Consider the following 23,912-nt stretch of genomic DNA (forward strand, 5'->3'; position numbering starts at 1 on the left):
GGACAATTGAAAGAATGTTAGAACTGCAAATAGAAGTAATGAAGTCTTAAAAGAAAAGGAAAGGTTTAGAGAGAAAAAAATCATAATAAGATCTTAAAAGTAGATCTGAGAGGTCATTTAATCCATAATCTCATTCTATGGGTGTGAAGACTTTTAAGCAACTTGTGAAAAGTAATGCAGGTATTAAGTGGCAGAACTAGAATTTTCATTCTGAGTCCTGGATTTTCTAAGTTCAAAGGATTTTTTTTCCTGTGCTTTTTACTGATGATATACTTAGCTTTGGACCAGCTGAGTTTGAATGCCATTAGGAAATCACTTGAGGGCAAATGACAGTGCTGGTCTGGAACAAAAAGAAGATCTCTATTTCTTTAGGAGGAATAATCAAGTCTTTAATGAAGGCACCAACTTTAAAGAGCACAAATTTTAAATGACTTGCTAATTGTGCATTTTGAAAATGTTACACTTTTTTTTCTTAAAACTGTTTTATTTTTCCAAATTCATGCAAAGATAGTTTTCAACATTCAACTTTACAAAACCTTGTATTCCAAATTATTCTCCTTCCTTTCCCCTGATTCCTTCCAGCAAATAATCCAATATAGGTTAAACATATTCAGTTCTTCTAAATATATTTCCATATTAATCATGCTGTACAAGAAAATTCAAATCAAAGAGCAAAAGAAAAAACCATAAGAAAAAAAAGTTAATAAAAAGTGAAAATATTATGGTTTGATCCACATTGAGTCTCTATAGTTCTCTCTCTAGATGTGGATGACTTTCAATACAAGTCTATTGAAATTGCCTTGAATCATCTCATTGTTGAAAAGAACCAAATCCAACACAGTTGATCATCACATAATATTGTTGTTGCTATGTAAAATGTTCTCTTATTTCTACTCACTACACTTAGCATCAATTCATATAAGTCTTTCCAGACTTTTCTGAACTCAGGCTATTCATCATTTCTTATAGAATAATAGTATTCCATTACATTCATATATGATAACTTATTCATCCATTCCCCAATTGATGGACATCCATTCAATTTCTCATTCCTTCTACTACAAAAAGGATTACTATAAAAAAAAAGTTAGTAATATTAGTTCTTTCCCCTTTTTTATGATCTCTTGGGAATACAGACCCATTAAAGTCACAGCTAGATCAAAGGGTTAATCCTTTGATAGTCCTTTGGGCATAATTCCAAATTCCTCTCCAGAATGGTTGAATCAGTTCACAACTCCACCAACAATGTATTAATGTCCTAGTTTTCCCACATTCTCTCCAACATTTATGTTTATCTTTTCCTGTCATCTTAGAAATCTGAAGGTATGAAGTGGTATCTCAGAGTTGTTTTAATTTCCATTTCTTTAATCAGTAATGATTTTGAGCATTTTAAAAAATATGACTAGAAATGACTTTCATTTCATCATCTGAAAATTGTCTGTTTATATTCTTTGGCCATTTCTCAATTGGGAAATTGGAGTTGATTTGATCTTAGAGAAAAATGGCTTGTATTCTAATAAATTTGAATGACACCTTTATCAGAAACACTGAATATAAATTTTTTCCAGCTTTCTGCTTCCCTTCTAATCTCTTGCCTGCATTGATTTTGTTTGTACAAAACTTTTTAATTTAATGTAATCAAAATTATACATTTTTCATTTCATAATATTCTCTAGTTCTTCTTTGGCCAAAATTTCTTTCTTTTCCACAGATCTGAGAGAAAGACTATCCCTTGTTCTCCTTGTAGTATTACCCTTTATGTCTAAATCATTACCCCATTTCAACCTTATTTTGGTATATGAGATAATAGCTTAGTGTATCTGTTGGCTTTTAAAAGGATAGTACCCTGTAATTTCCTCCTTCAGGACATTGTTCTGGTTTCTCTTTTACCATTTAATTGAGGTTTAAATTTTTTTTCTGTACTCTCTTAGTCATTACTCATAAATACAAGAAATTTCACATCATGAATTACAAAGTTGATGTAGAGGGCATGTTTCATGCTACTTGTTCCCGGTGTCTAAAATTGCTAATACAACTCTATTTTTGATGAATTTTCCTTCAGAAAGCTTTCATCTTTTTAGAAATGTCCTGGTCTCTTCCTTCACTGCTTACCTATATCATGTACATGTATATTCTGACTATCTTCTTTATTAAAATGACAAAGTAACATGTTTGGAAGAGCTGCTCATTCTAACAACAAAAGATGACAGTTGATGCAAAGGAAGGAAATGGAAAAACCCTTCTAGCCATTGGCTATCAGTGAAGGATTCTATTTTGATTCTGTTTTGGAAAACAGGGGAGTGTGTAATATATTGTAGAAAAGTTTTTCTAGGTATTAGTTAAATTGAAATTTAGTTTTGGCTCTTAATAAGTTTCAGAATAATTATGATGGAATAAATAGAAATTGTGCTCACTTTGTAAAAAGAGGAATTGTTCTTGAGACATTGTTGCATGGTAGACTTGGAATCAAGAAGACTTTTGTTTGAATCCAGTCTTGGAGACTAATTTGAGATTGAGTAACTTGTTTCATGTCATTCAAATCCAGTTTCCTCATCTGCAGATTTGAATCATAACACCTACTGCACAGGGTTGTTGTGAGGCTCAATGAACACATGAGTGAAAAAAGATATTATTAAATGCTTACTATATGTAATGTATTTTGAAAACTTAAAATACTCTATAAATGTTAGCTAAAATTTTATTATTACATCTCTGATGGGAGGCCTCATTGAAGTAGCCCTGGACTGGGAATTATCCTTAATTTGAATTCTAGTTTTTACATCTTCTAGCTTTGGGACCATCAACAAATAACTTTTCAGACCTCATTGTCTCCCTCTATAAAATGGTGGTGATAATTCCTGCAGTGCCTATCTCATAGGACATGAAAAATGCAGTTTGTGAATTGTAAAGTATATAAATATTTAATCCAGTTCCATAAGCATATATTAAATACCTACTGTATGTAAGATATTGGCTTAGGTTCCAGGGATACAAAAACAAATTGAAAAGCAGTCTCCATCTCAGAGGAGCTTACATTGTGCTGATATTGTCATCAGTAAATTGTTTCCATATTTAGATAGTGTCATCAAGAAAAATTCAGTTCAGAAGTCTTCCTAAGTAGATGAAGAATCCCTATTTCTTTTATCACAGGTACTAGAAAAGGTTGCTCTTCCATTTCCATGCTAATATTTCTTGTTTCTTCATACAAAGAGCTTGTTACCTAAAATTTTTGTTACCTAATTGAACCCTGCTAATTCCTTTCTTGGATGCCTCCCTGTGGAATTATGATAACAAGGCTGTTCACCCATGGCACTTGTAGTGATTTCAGACTTTCTCAGGATCTACCAGATAGGAAAAACTTCAAAAGCAGACCTGGTTGAGGCCCAGTCTATCAAAAATAGGCTTATAATCTATATAATACAGAATGTATTCTTTTGGCCATAGCAGCTCATGAAACCGGTTAATGAGTTTAGCATGGTAGGTGTTAGTGAAGGTAGCATTCTTAATAAAGTTATCTGTGGAAATATGTTTAAAAGGATTGCACATGTTTAACCTATATTAGAGTGTTTACTATCTTGGGGAGGATGGAGATAAGGGAGAACAATTTGCAACCCAAAGTCTTACAAAAATTAATGTTGAAAATTATTTTACGTGTATTTGGAAAAATAAACTACTATTGAAAAACAAAACAAAAAACAATTCCTTTTGAATTAAGGAATAGTATCCAGTTGAGTACAGGCCAGTAATCTATTTACAGAATGGTGAGTTTGAAACTAAAACTTGACTTTTAGGTCCTAAATAAGAAAATAAAATTTACTTATTCACAAAAAATTTTTTGGCATCTATCGTTTACAAAGCAGTGCTAGAAAAGAGGAAAGATACAAAGTTTAAATAAGAACTCAGTCTTAGAACGATAATGAACAAATACAAATTAATTTAAAACACAATATTCTGTGGCAAATATATTAGAGATTAACAAAATAGATGGATGTTTGAGTCTAAGAGGACATGGAATTCAAAAGCTCAAGACAAAAGATTATTCTGTTTCACTGGATAGTAGAATGCACTAACGGTATAATATGAAATAATACCATAAAGATAAGATGGCCCTAGCTTTTTCAAAGCCATGTTTGAACCTTGCCCAGTAGGCTATAAAGAGTTTTGAACAGAAGAATGATAGACAATATCTATGTGTTGTGGTTGTTCAGTAGTTTTCAGTTGTGTTTTACTCGACCCCATTTGGGTTTGAGGATTTTTTGGTTAGTTGTTTTGTTTTGTTTTGGATGAGATACTAGAATGGGTTGCCATTTCCTCCTCCAGCTCACTTTACAAATGAGGAAACTAAGAACCAGGATTAAAAGACTTTCCCAGAGTCACACAACTAGTAAGTGTCAGAGGCCACTTTTGAATTCAGGAAGATGAGTTTTCCTGATTTTAGGCCTGGTACTTTACTATGCCACCTGTTTTATAACTATACATAAAAGAATATTATGATGTCATTATGAAGGATAGATTAAAGGGGAAAAAAGTAGAATTGGGAAGATCTCTTATCAGGATTTTGCAAAAATATAGATGGGAAGTAAAATGGATATATAATTTTGATTATAGGAAATTAAAAAGATTTTGTACAAACAAAAGCAGTGCAGCCAAAATTAGAAACAAAGTAAGAAATAGAAGGGGAACTTTTTTACAGCACATTTCTCTTCTAAGGGTTTCATTCCTCAAAAAGATAGGGAAATGAGCCAGATTTATAAAAAATAAATGTCATTCCCCCATTGAGAGTCAAAGAATATAAACAGGCAGTTTTCAGAAGAAGAAATCAAAACTATCAACTGTTATATTTATAAAATATTCTAAATCAGTATTTTTAAGAAAAATACAGATTAAAACAACTTGGAGATTCTATCTCACAGGTACTATCAGATTGGCTAATGACAGAAGAGGCAGAATTATGAATTATTCTAACCATTCTGGGAAAAAATGAGAACTATGCTCAAAGGCTTAAAAAACTGCATACTCTTTCACCTAGCAAAACTGCTACCAATACTGTCTCCTCAAAGAGAGCAAAAAAAAAGAGAAAACAAGGATATTTATGGTAGCTCTTTTTATAGTGGCAAAGAATTGGAAACTGAAGGGATGCCCATCAATTGGGAAATGGCTAAAAAGCTATGGATTATGATTGTGATAGAAAATGATTGTACTATAAGAAATGATAAGCAGAATGATTTTGTGGAAACTATGAAGACTTACATAAACTGACGAAGTGTGAAGTGGCTCAAATCAGAAGAACAATGTGCATAGTAATAGCAATATTGTATCAATGATCAAGTGTGAAAGGCTTAACTATTCTAATCCATACAGCAATCTAAGACAATTCCAAAGAACTCATAATGAAGAGTGCTATCCAAAGAGATAGAAGTGATGAACTCTGTGTGCAGATTTTTTTTTTCACTTTCTGTATTTTTTTTGCTTTTGAGGGGTAGGGATCTATATAGCTAACATGGAAATATGTTTTGCATGACTTTACAGTTATATTTGATATCATGTTTCTTGCCTTCTTTATGGGTGGGGAAGGGAATGGAAGGAGAGAAAGAATTTGGGACTCAAAATTTTAAATGAATATTAAAGAATTTTTTTTTCAAAATTTAGATAGATTTTAACAAAGCCATTTGCTAAAGGGCTAGCAGTTGCCGGGGGAAAGTATTATATAAGATAAATGTTATGAAGAATAGCTACACCTTGGAAACAGATTCTTAAATAGAAGACATAAAGGAGACTGGAAAGTTAGGGGCAGGGTTTTGAGTTGTGGGGTAATGCTGCAAACAAGTCATGAAGTCAGAAAGGAAAAACAGGTTTGGAAAGAAGATGACAGGTTCAACATTGTTACACTTATAGAACTTCCATGTAAAGATCCTACACTGTAGACATTTGGCAAAATGGATATGAAATACAAGAAGAGAAATCAAGATTGGAAGGACATATTTGGGGATCATTTATATAATAGTAGTAGTCATTAAAACTGAGAAAATGAAATGTTGCCTGGGAAACAGTATAAAAACAGAAAAGAGAAGGACTTGAGATAGACATTGGCTGTCCTCTACATTAAAACATTAGGAAAATGTTATACAGGAGTGATTACAGAAGTAGAAGGAAGGAAATCCAGGAGAATATAGAATCTTCAAAGACAGAGGAGAAAAAAATCTTCTCAAAGAGAAGGGAGTGTATAACTCATTAATGGCAAGAGCTGCTGAAAGTTCAGGGTATCTAGAGACTCACAAAAATAGGTCATTAGATTTGGGTTAATATTACTTATTTTCTTTACAGGAATATTATTTGGGTTAATTAACATGAGTTAGTTGATTATATAATCTTTCTGTAAACATAGGGCAATTATCCCTAAAACTCAGCCTTAAAAAGAGGGGAAAAACCTAGCCCCTGGTGCCTTTTGTTAACGTGTAATGATTAACAGATTGGAGTTGCCTTTTCACCTTAATATTTTATGAAATGCTTTGTATTTTTAACAAAAGCAAATATTATTTTTGAACTTTTTCTCACTATAATCCTTTGCATTATCACCATGGCATAGGTTTTGGGTGTATAGAAGCTTTTCATAGGCATAAGGCTTCTCCTCTCTACCTGGGATGTTGTGAGAAAAATGTGTGCTACAAAAGGTCAAATGCCCATGTATGGACAAAACTGCCTGTCCACATGAATTATGAAAGACAAGGTAGGAGAGCAGAAATTGGCAAGCTGCTTTCTGATTTTCCTTTTTGAAGAGATTTTTCATTTTATGAGTTTAGCTAATATTTGGAACAACACAATACTTACGTTGTGTAGAAAATATTAATGTTTGACCTTCCCACAACTTTAGGGAGGGTGGAAATAAGCAATAATTAAATTATTTTTTTCTGTTTAGACTTGATTTCTTCAAGTAAACAATAAAAAGGCTAAATAAACACTAGGTCAGAGTTATGAATTATCTTGTGAACCTAGCAGGAATTATAACTTCTTGATATAGAAGATAAATTTTGTACACTTGGTTCCAAGGCATAATGTTGGAGGGATTGTATATTTAGATTAATCCAAATACCTCTCCTTCTGGATATTCTCTTTTCTCTAGTTTGTTTTTGGGGAAGAGGAAGGTATATAGGTTTTGGGGTTTTTTTGTTGTTGTTGTTGGGGGTTTTCTGGTTTGTTTAGTTTTGTTTTAGATTCTCTCAGTTCTTCCTGCTGCCTTCTCAGTCTCTTTTATTGATTCTTCATCCTTGCCATGTCCACTAAACTACAGGGGTATTTCATGAGTCACTCACTTTTTTTTTCTGTCTATACTCACTTGATAATCTCATCAATGCCTATAGGTTCAATTATCTATCATTTCTCTCTGCAGATTATTCCCAAATCTATGTTTCCAGCCCTAGTTTCTCTTCTGAACTTCCTCCTGAAAATACTTGAATGTTCTGTAGGTTTTTCCAACTTAACATGTCAATGCCAGAACTCATTTTTTTTTTCCTGCAATGCATACCTCTTCCAGACTTCCTGTTACTATCCCAGGCAGGACTATCCTTCCAATTATCCAGCTACACTTCCTTGGAATCTTGACTTCTCATTTTTACCCCACAAATCTATTCAGTTGCCAAATCTTGTCATTTCTTTATCCCAACATTATTCATATACATCCTTTTGTCTCCACTCACATATCCCAATCCTAGTTGAAATTCTATTCATCTTTTACCTAAACTATTCAAATAACCTAGATGGTCTCCCTGCCTCCAATCTATCCTCTTCACAAATCACAAATGATTTTCTTAGAATAGATTTGGTTGATAGATGAGAAAACTGAAATTTGGAGGAGAGAAGTGGTCAATACAACTAGAAAAAGTGGCAGCCAGCACTTCAATGCAATTGAATGAATATTTGTCTACTTTGTGGCATAGTGATAGACTCTGGTAATTCAAAATGAAAAATTAAATAGGCCCTGTTCTCAAAATGCTTATATTCTTCTCAGGATATGTATGTACCATGTTTTCTTCCAACTCCTTGAAATTAGATATAGACAAATAAATTGAAAGTCATTTCAAGAAGGTGAGAGCACTGACCACAGAGGATCAGGAAAGGCTCTACATGGAGAAGGGCAAAGAAACTGAGCCTTCCATGAGGGGAAACTGAAGATTCCAAGAGGTAGAGATGAATAGTGTGTTCCAGGTAACAAAGTATGACAGGGCATGTGACAAGGAGACTGGAGATGGCATGTTGAATTTAAAGAAGAAGCTAGGAGCTCAGTTTGCCTGGAATGGAGATGCAAGAGAGTAGTAATATGAAAGAAGTATAGAAAGTTAGATGAGACCATAATGTGAAGAGCTAAAAAAGTTAAGCTCACAAATTCATATTTTAACCCAAAAGCAATGAAGATGTTTTTGGAGGAGAGTGACATGGTTATCAAACCTATATCTCAGAAACAATATAAAGAATAACTTTCAGTCTAACAAGCATATGTTACATACGGGGAATACAAAAACAAAAGCAAAACCTTCCTTAGCCTTAAGCATATTATATTCTAATGAGGGAGACAACATGTATGGTGTGTTTATAGCTATCTATACATAGATGTAATACACATGCAACACACATGTGAGTTTATCTTGTGGGCAAGAGAAGCTTCTCTCTACTTCTTTTTAGGAGTTAGTTTTGAAAAATAGTTCTAGGCATCTCTGCTATTTGGAAGAATATGAGTAATGTCAGTCCTCTCTAAATAATACCTTATAATGGATGTTATCTTGAAATTTAAACTTTCATTTTTTACCTTTATATTTTTCCTGAACCGTGCCTCAATGTTTAATAAATGTTGTGAAATCAGATGTGATTTTTTTTTTAATCCAGCATAAATTAATCCTCTTCCCTCACTTTGAATAAGCATTACAGTAGCACAGTGGATAGAGCACCAGCTCTGAAGTCAGAAGGAACTGAGTTCAAATCTGGTCTCAGACACTTAACACTTCCTAACTATGTGACCCTGGGCAAGTCACTTAACCCCAATTGCTTCAGCAAAAAAAAAAAAAAAAAAAAAAAAAGAATAAGCACCACAATCATACAGTGTTCTCTGTAGTGCTAAATCCTTTCTTTTTTCACTTTTTCAAATGTATCTGGAAAAAAGTCATTCCCTTCTAGATTGTTTCTTTTTTATCATGAAAATTTCAGTTTCACAACACTTTGTTTTTAATCCTTGTTTTTTGTTTTTAATCTCTTGTTTTCTCAATAAAAACTCAATATGATCAATTTAGGAACTGCATTCATGCCTCCCATTCTTTACATTCATAGAGTTTCTGGACACAGGTAGTCCTTTAGCTTTTTGGCCTTAGTTGAGGACCTTGATGGAAAATGTATCTACTAAATAAAAAAGCATTTTGGTGTCACCTTTATTAGTACAAAAGCCAGTATTTTCAGCTATCTCCATGGCATAACCACAGAACAAACTGTTAGAGGTACAAAGGAACTCAGGACAAAGAATGTTAGAATCAGCAGGGACCTTAGAGAATATAATGTCAGATGTATGAAAAATACTAAATATTGCAACTAAGCCTCCCATTTTACATTTAAGGAAATTTAGATTTAGAGAGAAATGATTTGCCCAGTGAATCAGTAAAGATTTTTAATTCTTCCAAACCTGGCGCTCTTTCCATTATACCATGTATCTTGCTAAAATATAGCTTGATATTTTGTTTCTTTTCCTTTCTTCTATTATCTATCACTGAAAATCTTAATGATGCGCAAAATGACTATAGACAGGCATAATAAGAAAGAAATAATCCTGTAAAATTTGAAAATTAACTTCTTTTCATTCCCTGTAAGTCTGACCATGTCACACTAAAACTTACTTTCTCTCTCTCTCTCTCTCAATTCCATCAGCTTTTAGAATCAAATACAAAATATTTTGCTAGGCATTCAAAACTCTTGATAACTTTCTTCCCTCCTTATATACTCCCCCATTCCACTTTCTCACATCTTGCTCCTGCCATGTGCTCTTCAGTCCAATGACACTAGCCTCCTGCTGTTCTTCAAACCATACACTCCATCTCTTTGTCCTTGAAATTTTCTCCTTCCTCATCCCTGCCTGGCTTCCTTGACTCCTATCAAGCTTCAACCTCTATATCCCAACCTTGGTCTCCCTCATTTGATTATAATCTCCTTGAGGAGATCCTTAAGGCACATAAAAAACACTTCTAATAAATGCTTATTGACTGAGTTACTCTTTCTCAAGGTGTATAATATGTAATAAAGTCACTCAGTTAAAGGGTAATTCAGTCCAACTCCATGCCTAAAGGCCAGGTTGGAGCAGGGGAAGGCACCCGGTACAGGGCCATGGTGTGAAAGTCAGGGAAGGGAATGAGAGGGGGTCAGCTTAGATCCTTAAACCAAACAGAAGCTATAGAAGTAATTCACTAATAGAAGAGGAAGGTGAGCCTTGCAGAGGAATATGCCAGGGTAAGCAGGCTGCAAGGGAAGTATTCTATTCTAGAGCAAGATGCTACTCTGAAGGAAAACCCAGGATAAGCCTTCTGTAGTAAAGGCACAGGTTTTGAAGTCCAGAAAGTCAGATGGGAATTGATTCAAGGTATAAGATCAAATTTGTTTTGCTTGACTATGGATATTTATTACAAGGATTTCTGCATACACACACTCTTTTCCAACCAATCCAGTGGATAGGGGGGAAAAAAAGAAAGAGAAAAAATTGTTGTTAATTAAAAATAAAATAAAATTTATTAAAAACTAGCAAAAAGTCAATTAAGTAGTAAGAATCAGAGCTGGAATTTAAACCTAAATCACCCAACTCCAGATCCAGCATTCTTCCCACTACACCTGGTTGCCTTTCTACATATTTGATGATGAAGACTCAGTTTCCCTGGCACACCTCATTCTTCTTCTAAATAATCAGGATTTTTCCTTAATAACAAACTGAAATATGCCTACTTACATTCTCCCCCAGCATTGTTCTTCAGCACACCTTCTGGGACAAAGCAGAGTAAGTACAGGATACTTTTAAATGCATCCAATTAAATATATACAATTTCCAAAAAACCCAACTAAATGGAAATGCAATTTTATAAAAATAAGTTCATGGGCTCAAATTAAGAGCCCTATCTAGAGGTTTCAATGTTAGATTGGTGTCAGTGAAGCCAAGAATCTTACCTACTAGTATCTTACCTTGCCCCACATGAGTGACTGGCTCACTTCCATTTCTAGTCATACATAATAATCTTTTAAGATATACATATCTAGTCATACATAATATCTTTTAAGACATTGGTAATGCTAATAATAAGAATAATCTCATACTTCTGAACAATATGGAATTTTGCTTTTTTGAAGAGATCTCAAAAACCATCTAACCCAAACCCCAAAATGAACCAATATTTTATTAAATCAAACTGGCAATCATGACTGATTTCCATTGGAAAATATACTTATATGCAATCTCAGATCCTAAACTTTGGGATAAGCAGTGGTTTGCACAATTTGGTTCTTAGAAAAACAGATAAATTCTTGATGAACTCTTGTATTTCTCTTAAGGTGAAAAAGTTTGTAGCCTAGATATTATGCATACATTTTTAGACAGCTCCTTCTTTGAATCAAAAGCATGGCCAAACCATTGTTCATTGAGGCTCTTACCTGAATGTTCTGAGATTGGTGAAAAGTCTTACCAGCCCTCTGTTCTTTCTGCAGGTGGTGCGGGATTACAATCTTCAGCTGTTTTTACAAGAGAATTCTGTGTTTCATAAACCGCCACCTTTCCAGTTCCATCCCAGTGACAGTGATACCGTAAGGAAATTCTTCTGCCTTCTTGTCTTTGTTTTACCTTTTTTTATTATGTTCATAGCCTTCTCCAGGAAGCAGACAAAAGCCAAGCTGGCCTTACTAAATTTTCTACTTGCCCTCAACAGCTGGCATTCCTGAATTAGATGGAAAGCCCTGACTAGTTCTCACCAGCTCTGTGGAGCCAATTTTATTACAAGCAACATGGAAGAGAAGGCTAAGCCATCCCCTGCAGAGAAACTGTAGCAATCTTAATTCTAGCAATGTGATAAAAATGCTCATCAGGTCCTGATACTATTATTCTGAACTAACAGCTCTTTACTAAGATGTGTGAAAATCCCAGAGAAGTTAGTGAAATTCTGAAAATCTAAGTAGAAAAAGGAAAGAGCAAGAAGGAAAACAACCCCAGAAAAATCATAGTTGTTTCTGTTTAAGCAGGTAGAAATAAAATACCCTGCATAATGTTGTCCCTTCCTAGGACTCAGTTTCCTCATTGATAAAATAAAAGAGATTGGACTAGGTGACCTCTAACTTTGCAACTCTTGATCTTTGATCCTGTGTTTTAAACTAAATGGCACCAACATATCATGAAACCTTGCTGTAATGTGATAGCTTTAATCCAATCATCTGAAACATAGATTGAATAGCTAACATGGGCTTGAGTCCAAGCAACCTTAACTCCCCTCAGTGTCTATTTCTTTTCTCATTTATAACATTGTTTCTAAAAAAAAATTGCGTGTAACCCATAATTTTCATTCTACCATCTTCACATAATTAATTAACAATATTAGTCTTCACAGAAAGTCACCTTGTTCTGCACATGACACTTTGTGTCTTAGGTCTTCCCCCAAAAATCCTTGGTTAAATATTAGAGGAGTAAATGATATAATGCTGAGTACCTTCATGAATTTTTAACTTTGTCTTCTGGTTGTTCCTTTCTCTTCTTCAATCCAATTAGAGTACCATAAATAACTCTTTATTTCTGTGGTGCTTTACATTCTATAAAACATTTTCTTTATAACTATAACTATGAGGTGAGTAATGTAAATATTAATAAATATTTTACAGACGAAGAAACTGAAACTCAAAAAATTTAAGCAAGTTACTTTCCTAAGAGCTATACAGTTAGCAAAACTAAGATCCAGTCTGTGAACCCAGATCTCCTGAGTCTAAAGGGCGTTTTTCTTACTGTGTACTATACTACCTCTTTTGTAACCTTAGCAGTGATTTTGCAAGAAAAGAATTACATTCAATCTTTCTGTTCCTGGGTTCACTCTCTAAAACATGAGAATGAGAAAAACTTTTCTAAGAAATAAGTCATGGATCAAGGCAGCTGGGGTATAATAGAGTAAGACTGACCTCAGAGTTAGGAAGCTCTGTGTTCAAGTCCCATCTTTCATATATATTAGTTATAAATGAACCATTGGACAAATCACTCAACCTCTCAATGTCTTATTGAGATAATGAATTGTAGATTATCTGTCAAGCTGCATCCATGAATGAAGTTTCCTCACCAAGAGTTCCTTACACAGATGAAATTATAGATTCAGCCTACACCTATTGGATGGCATAAGGAAAATAATTAACATTAAGATTATAGCAGGCATTTTTATTGTGCTTTGCATTCAACAAATTGCTTTAAGACACATTATTTAAGTTATTGATTAGTTCTACACTGGTTTTACAATGTTAAATAAGAACAGTGCTATAGGAATCAGTTACGTAGAAACAGTGTTATAAAGAGAACAGCAGACCTGTTGGCCTTGCAAGGAATCATTGACACTGGGGTTCCAATGCTAGCTCATCCATTAAGTCATCCATCCAATTTGTGTCTCAGGTGATCAAGTAAATAGCATTTCTCAGTGTTACAGGGGGTTTGGATATATTGCACAAATAATCTTCTTGTGACAACATTATGTGGGATTTCCCTTTGTTCCATCAGCTTTCACTGCAACAGTATTAGGTAGGTAATCTGATATTATTATCCTTATTCTTAAAGGAGGGCAGTGAGGCTCATACAAGTTAGTAAATGTTGGGCCATAACTCAAACCCTGGAGTTTTCCTTCCATCTAGACCTCATTCCACCACATTAGCTACATCTTTTAAGGCAGGTTTAAAATTTGTTACACTTAGCCAGGTATCCAGTAGTTGTTGTGTTGTATAGATTTGTCAGATATAGTGGGATCTGATCGTAATTCTTCTCTACCAATATAGGTCTCAACTTGTTTGTTACTTTCTGCTGATGACCTGTAAATTAGCTTGGGATTATCCCTATAGGGAATGGAGGTTTGGTTGTGATTGCGAGGGGGAAAGACCAAGAAGAGTAGGGAAAAGGAGCTATGGTATTTTTTGGTTAAAAAAGAAATTAAACCTTTAACTAAAATTACAACCTAAATTATCCTGACTTTTATCATCAGAAAAAATAGGCCACTTTAGCCCTTTTCTAACTTTTCTTAAGCCTTCCTTTTCTCACCTACTTCCTGCTAAATGTTCTTAATTGCTCTCCTTGTGCCTTTGTGCGTTGCAGCTCTAACTCTATGCTCTGTTTCCTCTGTCTCTGGGCTTTCTCTTGGACAGAGTTTAAATGCAGTGCAGCTGGTGGATATTGAGCCCTCACCCGTCAGTGCTATGAGAATGACCATAGCAGAGGTACATGATCTGGGAGTATCTGTCAGGGTGGGGTTCCCCTGGGGAGCTGGGGGATGAACACACAGACACTACAGTGAATCATGAAGAAAACCCATTCACTGACTGAATTGACAGTTAAATGTACCATGGTGTTAGTTCCCAATTCCTCCTGTTTTGTGATATGTAATCAGCTATAGGATTTTACTTCCCATCATTTTCATGTAGAAATTCAGATTCTAATTTGACCAACTTTGATCTTGACTTGAGGAAGAGCTTTCAAATCTCATATGTGTCATTATTAATATCTTAGGAACTGGCATCTCTGCTTCTGGAAACATGATTGGCATCCATTTGTTACTTTTTTCAATGTGTTAACCAGGTTTATATATTGAATTTATATATTTATATATTGAATATTTTGGATTTATACTGAACTTTTGTAATTAGTGCTACAGTTAACTTATTATATTACATAGGGTAAATGGCGTTTTTTTCTATTTCAAATAAAACCAACCACATATAGAATTGTGAAATATCTATTCTAAATAAAATTCTTTTGAGGTTAATATCTATCTGTTAAAGTTAGAGGTTTAGGCTAAGCCAGACTGTAGAATGCTTAGATTGCTCTTCTAATTCATAAATTCAGCAAATATTTATTAAGCAGCTGCTCTATGCAGAACATGAACAATACAGGGATAGATGTTTAAAAGTGTAGCTAACACGTGATTCCTTCCTGCCTTGGGCAAATTCCCAGCTAAGTAGAGGAAGAAGATAAAAGCACAGAGAATTTTATTTAAACCATGGCCCAAGACACTCCCCCTAAAAAATTATTTCATGGGACTTGGACTTAGGACTTAGGTTAATACTATATGTTTGAACTGTCTGACCCATGTTATCGTTGGGTTCCATGCATTTGCTATGTAGTGCAAAGCCATAGATTTTCAGAGTTGGAATAGACCTTTGAGACCATCTGGTCCATCCCTTTCATTTTAGAGGGGAGAAAATTGAGTCCTAGAGAAATGACTTGCCCAAGACAACTCAGTTAATAGATATTTCTACTTTCTTTCTCTGAACAAAGCCAAAAAAGCCATTCTAGTGGGAGAATTTGTTTCACCTTGCCTTGCCTGGAGAGAAAGTTGCCTGAAAATAATTAGGAGAGTCATTGTAAGAAAAGGCATGTCCCTCCCTCCACCCAGTCCCCTAAGCAAAAAAAGGAACATTCTGTGTGCTGAGTTGTCAGTTGTTAGAATAGATTGACAGGGTCAATTATCAGGAACCCTATTTGGTGGACAAGGTTACCTTACTCTGAGTTGGGGAAAGAAAAGAAAAATAATGAAAATACCCACATCCAACAAGCTGAGCTAAGCACAACTATAAAGGAAAAAATGCTGAGGGGAAATAGTTCTTTTAGCCAGCTTTTTAATGTCTCCTAGTATATGGGGGAGACACCCTTTCCTCTCCACTTTCTTTCATCTGCATATTACAGATCACAGATTGTGGCAGAAAAAAGCTGACAAAGTTCTGGAAATCAGTCATTTTCCTGTTTTTAGCTCTGATGTGTTTGTCTAATTAGAGCTGAGCTCTAAGGATCCTTGATTCATTCACTCAAACATTTATCAAGCAAATCTTCCACAGAAAGTACTATGGTTGGCACTAGGAGAGATACAGACTTTAGATTGTGAATAAATGCATGCATGCATGAATGAAAAACACTGATTATGTGCAAAACTCTATGCCAAGTGCTGAGGAGACAAACAGAAAAGTAGTCTCTGCTTTCAAGGAGCTCACATTCTAATAGGAGAAACAACACATATGGGAATTTCAGCTACAGATATGATGAAAAGTTCCATAGACCTTAGGATGCAGCAACAGAGATGATGGTGATGCCATTTCTTTCATGGCATCTTTATTCGACAATACCAAGAACTTAGTTAAGACCTGGTCCCTGCCCTCATGGAGTTTACTGTCTAAGGTTGTTATTAAAGGAGGAAGGATTCCAGGAAGAAGGTGGCATTTGAACTGAGCTGTCAAACATAGGTAGGAATTTAAAAGTAGAAGGGGAGAGAAGACATTCCAGGCATAGGGAACATCATGACTCCTAAGGACATGCAGAGGATCTAATCAAGAGAAAGAAAGTTATTCCAGTTTAACTGGAGCATACTGTACATGGAAAAGAGTAATGAGATAACACTGGAAAGACAGAGTAACATCAGATTGTGAATTCAGTGAAAGTAGTGGAAGGTTTGGTCTTTATTCCAATGTGATTGAAAGATAGAGATGAGGGCAGCTAGGTGGTGCAGTGTAAAGAGCACCAGCCCTGAAGTCAGGAAGACCTGAGTTCAAATTTCGTCTCAGACACCTAATACTTCCTAGTTGTGTGACCCTGGGCAAGTCACTTGACCTCAATTGCCTCAGCCAAAAAAAAAAAAAAAAAAGATATAGCTGAAAAGCCTATATCTCTGTGTATTCCAGACTGTGCATGTAAGATTAAATGATTCTCTGAAATGAATATAAATTACTTATCAGCCTCTACCTGGCTGAGGGATGGCCAAATCATTAGAATATATTCTTTGTAAGATATTTTCTCTAAGTAATTTCCTCACTGGACAAGGAAATTCAGTCCAATGCAACAAATATCTTAATATAATACCAAAGTTTTGGTACTTATTATATCTAGTATATTGTACTTGGTTCTGAGATCACAAATAAAAGCCCTCCCCTCCTTCATGGATATTACAGTCTTTTAGAGGAGGTGAGATTTGTCAGATACTTTAGTAGATGTGTGATTTTATCTGTTTGGTTCTCCCTCCACTGGAGCGAACTCCTCCATGACGTCTCCACCTACTAGATTCTTATCCATGTCTATCCATGAATCCTTCATAAAGATGCACCAATTTTTTGTTATGTTTCCTCAAATGCTTTTCCTCTTTTTTAAATAATATTTTTCTCAATTACATTTAAAAACAATTTTAACATTCATTTTTAAACATTTTGGGTTTCAAATTCTCTTAATCCTTTTCTCCCCTTCTTCCTCTACAAGACAGTAAACAATCTAGTAGAGGTTATATGTATGAATATGAACTAACCTTGAAACAACTCTCCCCTAACTTTACTAGCCTTCTGACTTTTCTGCTCATACCTGACCTCAGTAACTTCTTTTATGTCATTTCTCATATGTTAGTCATCACTAGTAATACACTTCATCCTGTTATATATATCATGTTTTTTTACATTGCTATTTTTGGTTGTTTCTAAGTTTTGTTTTTCCAGAATTATAATACTCTGAATTATAAATATACAGCATCTAAAAGAATACTGGTAACTAAAGGAATGAATTTCCGTAGCAGCAAGCAATCTGTGATAATTTCTAATGTTCCTTCTAATGCTATGATTCTCTGTAGCTTCTTTATAACCTATTAAATTGACTTATAAGTGTGTTGGGAACAACATATATTATCTAAATTCTAAAACCCACATTTGCAATCATCTTTCTGCATTGTTTTGTTTAGTTTGGGGTTTGTGTGTGTGTGTGTGTTTTTGTTTTACTTCATTTTGGTTTTGGTTAGTCAAAAAGAAGAATAAAAGAATTCTGAATATTATGAACAAAATGAAAATAGTGAGGCATAAAATGAAATAGATTGGTTGTAGGATAAAACATTATTTATCTTTTTTTCTCTTCAGAACTAGAAGAAGTTCCTTGGCCCTACAATATCTAAACTTGTTTTTATATTTACATTCAAACCAAAAATCCTTCTATTTTCTTTTTCCCAGCATTTAAGTAGATAGTAGAGGGGAGAGGGAAAGCAGGAGGATAACAACTATCTTTTTAGTAATTCAAGACATTTAAAATACTTTCCTCACAATAACCTTATGAGGTATGGAATAGAGGGACTATTATCCCCATCTTCCAGATGAAGAAGATAAATTATAAAAATCATTTGGCCTTTTATAATTTCACTTCATAATAAATAAAGAAATTATTTGACTATAAGGTATGGAGCTAGTAAAACCCTTAGAGATAATTTACTCCAGTCCACTCACTGGACAATTGAAATATCAAGAGAGAAAGGATTTAGCCAAAATAATCTTGATGGTGAGTGAGAGAAGAAGAATTAAAGCTCTATTCTCCTAATTTTAAATCTAGGACTCCTTGAAGGATGTAGTAGAGTTGGTCCTGCAGGCATGGTCTTAGAGGCTCTGCATTGGAAAGAACCTATATCTGAGTTAAAATTCACCTTACAGCACACCTGGCCATAGGTACCCAGAGAACATAGACTGCGTCTCCCAGAACATTTAGCCCACATTTCCTATAGATCTCCTGTTCATCTGGCAAGTGCTCCAACAGCCTTTTCTGGAAGATCCACCATTTGAGGGAGAGCATACTACCTTCCCTTGTAACCCTGTCCCTCTGGGGCAGCTCTAATTTTTGTAAGTTTTTCTTCATATCAAGCCAAAAATTTGCCACTTCACAACTTCTACCTATTGTCCTTCATTCTGCCTCCTGGAGCCAAGTAGAACAAGTCTAATCTCTTTTCTACAGAACTGCTCTTCAAACACTTTGAAGACAATTATCATGTACCCATTAAATCTTCTCTTTTCCAAGTTAAAAATCCTCAGATTCTTCAGTTGATTCTCATTTGGCCTCAAGTGTAGGTCCTGTGCCATTCTACATATCTTCTGCGCACTATCCAACAAACAATGCCCTTCCTAAAATTTGGTTCTTTAAACCAAACACACTAATTAGCAGCAAACTTAATAAGAGATAATCAGGACAGAATATAACAGAACTCTCACCTCTGTTGTACACTGTATTTCTCTTAGTATAGACCAAGATTTTGTTAACTTTCTTGCTTACTGCATCATACTGATAACTCTAAATGAGTCTGCATTTCACTCAGATCTCTGGATCATTTTCAGATGAACTACTGACAGTCATATCTTCCCAATCCTGTACTTGTGAAGTTTGATTTTTCTTACAAATGTATCACATTTATAATCTTATTCAATTTGGCCCTGTATTCTAGCCTCTTGTTAAGGTATTCTTGGATCCTTATTTTTTATCATTGGGAAGGAAGAAATGGCAGTTCCTCTCATCTGCATGTCATCTACAAATATGATAATCATGCTATCTATCTATATCTTAATCCAAGTCATTAATAAAATGGCATAGAGGCAATCTTCTATTCCATGCATGGAGACCTTCAGAGTTGGCATAGAATGATCAGTGACCATTTTTTGAGTTTGGTCATTCAACTGTTTCAAAATCACATTATTTCATCATCTAGGCCACAATTCTTCATCTTTCCATAAGAATAGCATTATAAATTTTGCCAAATATTTTGCTAAAATCTACATAAATTTTATCTGTGGAGATCATTAGATCCAACTACATAGTAACTCTGTCCAGAAAAATGAAATGAGGTTAGTTTGGGATGATCATTGTAGTGATGCCATTTCAGACCTTTGTGATCAACACTTCCTTTTCTAACACCTCTCTAACAAGATCTTCTAGAATGTTACCAAGAATTGAAGTCAATTTTTTTCTGGCTCATAGTTTGTAGCCTCTGTTCACTTCTATTTTTGAGAATGTGACCATTTGCCTTTCTCCAGCCTTTCAGTATCGTTTCCATCATTCTTGATCTTTCAGAAGTCACTAACAGTCTATTAGCAATCACATCTGCCAGTTCTTTCATTACCACAATGTATAGCTCATTAGAACTGGGTGACGTCTTCAAGGGCAAGTCCATGCCTTCAGATTATACCATTGGATATATTGACTATCTAAGAACTGTTTGTGGCCTCCCCAGTGCAAAAATCATTCTTACTAGAAGAAATTATAAAAGTGAAATAAGAGTTGAACCAACACTTTGTCTTTTCTCCATTATTTCATTGTCCTGTTCTCCCCTTGCCCCTTTTATGTAGGGGTCCTCAAACTTTTTAAATAGGGGGCCAGTTCCCTGTCCCTCAGACTGTTGGAGGGCCAGACTATAGTAAAAACAAAAACTTTGTTTTGTGGGCCTTTAAATAAAGAAACTTCATAGCCCTAGGTGAGGGGGATAATCGTCCTCAGCTGCCGCATCTGGCCCGCAGACTGTAGTTTGAGGACCCCTGCATGAGTCTCTTTGTTCCCTAGTATATCTTTAAAAACACAAAAGCAACTCTCTTTTATTATCCTTAGCTTTCCTGGCCAGCCTTACTGCATGTGCAGCTTTCACACTCCTCATACTATTTGAAGAGGACATGCCACATTGTATTCATCCTTCATTCTCTTTTGTTGCCTCCATGTTCTTTACATGGCTTTTTAAAAAATCTAAGTTAGTTAATTAGTTCCCTGTGTCCAGGTTGGTCTCTTTAGGTAATTCCCCTTTTTATCTCTTCTTTGGAATTCTTTATATTTGTGCCTTTAGAACTTAATTGCTAAAGGCTCCTATGCTGATTTCCCATACAGAAGTTCAGGCAATAAAATCCTACCTTTCCTTTCTCTAAATCCTTTGAAATCTTTCTCCAAATATAGGATGCACATCAAATATACTGCGATGACGAGAACTTAGGTTTTTGTTTCTTATGACTTTTACTTAATACCTTCTTCATATGCTTACTCCCTGTGATTCCAAAATTTCCTCATATGAGTTTATTTTTCTGTATTGATGGAAAATATTCGCTACATTTCTTATTTGCTAAACTGTCTTATTTCTCTTGAGTAAAAGATATTCTTCCATAGTATACCTCATCCCTCATTCCTCACCAGACTAACTTTTTCTACAATGACCCAAAAGTCTCTCTATTATGAAACATCACTCCAAATCTAGAAATTCACATTTGAGAAGTATTCTCCATCTCTGTGTCCTTTCCCTCTGATTGTATGTCTCATTCTAGAACTTCCGGGGCCCAGACAGCTACATCATATTCCTCTTCAGACTGAACTCCAGATTTTCTCTACTATGTCACCATGTCAAATACCATCATCTCTTCCTATACTTTTTCAAATCCATATCCCCTCCCTTTTCAAAGCTTCATTTTTGTATTGTTTTCTCTCATTAATTGTTTCATGAGAGTAGAAACTGTCTTTCTTTTTCTTATTTGTATTTCCATTGCTTAGCATAATACTTGACAGAGAGTAGAGGCACTTAATAACTATCATACTATATCATGTCAGGAAGAGAAAAGTGTTCAGTAGTGTTAAATGCTGCAGAAAAATCAAGAAGGATGAGGATTCAAAAGAGGTCAATGGGTTTAGCAAGTAAGATATCATGAGGGCAGAAGCCAAATTGCAGACTATTTAGAAGAAAATAAAGGAACTGATATTGAGGAAAGGACTCAGGTCCTGATAATTCAGTGATTTAATGACAAAGTTGGGACACAAATTTAGTTGTAGCACTTGTTTCAGAGCTCCTGACCCCACACATTCTCCCTATTCCTCCTCCATCTCACCTCAACCTCCTCCCAAAAAAACCATAGTAAAACAAAAATGGTTCTGTTTTAGCTTGGGGTTTGATTCCACTTGACCCGTATAAAATTGATCAGTATTGTGGGTAGTTAGATAATCTCATTAAATAGTGCTTTTTAAAATTCACCAAATACTATAAATTCTTTTGAATTTTCAAGGGGCTATATCAGAATATGATAGCAATCATGAGCATGGGGTTAATAATGATGATCACTATCTCTACAATTCTTAAAAGTTCTTTAAGTTTCCTCAAAATAAAGTGTCTCAAAGGAGGTAGTACCAATATTATCACCCCCATTTTGCATACAAGAAAAACGAGATTTTCAAGTCAAAATGGTTTGCTCTTAAACCATCCTATTCGTTGTGTCATCATCTTGAAACCAGGATTTGAATCCAGACCTGTTAATTCTAGTATACTTTTCTATATCAAAGCCTTTTAGCTTTGAAAAACAATTTTTTCTTCACTGAGTTTGTCTTGATTTGTGCTCAAGATATAGAAGAAGTAACGCTTTCCATGCCTGAATGGCAAAGAGATATAATCACTGAAAGCAGTCTCCTGTTTTTTGCTGACTTTTTAGACTTGACTTTACTGTCAGGACTGACAGAGTGGAAACCATCTAGTTGGTCATTCTATGCACTAGAATGATGACCTAATCTCCCCAAGTCATCACTATTTTTCTTCTCCCTATTTTCTCTCTTATGTTTTAGAGCCGACAGTTGGAATCTGAAACAGGGACCACAGAGGAACACAGCTTAAACAAGGAGGCCCGGAAGTGGGCTACAAGAGTGGCTCGAGAGCACAAAAACATCGTCCACAACCAGAGGGTATGTTACAAGGTTCAGTGTATTCACTTTCCAAAAAAATTTTGAATTTAGAGCCAGACAGAATTTGAAGTTTTCAAAGAAAGAAAAAAACTGGAAGAGAGCAAGTGAGGCAACATAAAATGCTAAAATGGGAAGGGATCTAAACAGGCATTTGTTCCTGTGCCCTCATCTTGCAAAGAAAGAAACTGAGTCCCAGCGAGGTGCCTCTCTAGCCATCCTTAATTCTTGGATTTTACATGGTGCCAACAGAAGTCCTTCTGCTCCCCAGTAGTTCTCAGAGTTGTTTTGTTTATTCATCAGTCATTTAGCTTTTTAGACACACACACACACACACACACACACATATATATATATATATATATATATAGAGAGAGAGAGAGAGAGAGAGAGAGAGAGAGTTTATTTATTCATGACCTTATGGACCATAGCATGCCAGTACTGCCCATGAAGTTCTCTCAGCAAAGTCCTGGATTTCTTTGACATTTTTCTTCTTTAGGGGATTAAAGCAAACAAGTTGAGTATGTTGCTTAGGGTGACATGACTAGCAAATGTCTGAAATTGGATTTTAATTCAGTCCTTCCTGACTCCAGGTCCAATGTTCTATCCACTGAGCCATATAGCTACCTGTTTTGCTTCTAGCCCATTATTATTCATTATTGTAAGGAATGGCAGAATACAGATTATTCAGGAAGTTTCATATGCATGTGGGAATTCAAATGCAAATGTAAGTTTTGAACAATTCTTGTCTCCATAGCATGTCCTTTTCTTAAAAAATTTTTTTTCAATAGTATTTTATTTTTCCAAATACTTTTAAAGAAAATTTTCAGCTTTCATTTTTTTTTTTGTAAGGCTCTGTGTTCCCAAATTTTTCTCTCTTTATCTTGCCCCTCCCCAAGAGAGCAAGTAATCTGATATAGGTTGAATATGTGCAGTTCTTTTAAACATGTTTCCATATTTGTCATGTTGTGCAAGAAAAGTCAGACCAAATTGGGGGGGGGGGGAGGAGATTAGAAAGAAAAACAAACTAACAAAGTGAAAATGCTATACTTTGATCCATATTCTGGCTCCATAGTTTTCTCTCTGGACATGGCATACCCTTTAAGAACCATTTCCCTCCTTATTGCATCCTTCCCTTCCTATCCATTCATTGCATCCATCTTGGAGCAATGAGCAGAATAACCACCTCAACAGCGTGTATCTTATG

General features: G+C 35.0%; 1 protein-coding gene across 2 annotated transcripts in view; it reads left to right on the plus strand.

The window, feature by feature from the left end:
* The window catches only part of FCHSD2 (FCH and double SH3 domains 2), a 354,207-nt gene that overhangs the window by 239,727 nt on the left and 90,568 nt on the right, over positions 1–23,912 (plus strand). For both annotated transcript variants that reach the window (XM_031961492.1, XM_031961491.1), the window contains exons 10-11: positions 11,719–11,814; positions 22,592–22,708. In XM_031961492.1, coding sequence (XP_031817352.1) covers positions 11,719–11,814; positions 22,592–22,708 — 213 coding nt within the window. The remainder of the gene's footprint in view (positions 1–11,718; positions 11,815–22,591; positions 22,709–23,912) is intronic.

This window comes from Sarcophilus harrisii, chromosome 3, assembly GCF_902635505.1.
Source record: "Sarcophilus harrisii chromosome 3, mSarHar1.11, whole genome shotgun sequence".
In the NCBI taxonomy this organism is placed as follows: Eukaryota; Metazoa; Chordata; class Mammalia; order Dasyuromorphia; family Dasyuridae; genus Sarcophilus; species Sarcophilus harrisii.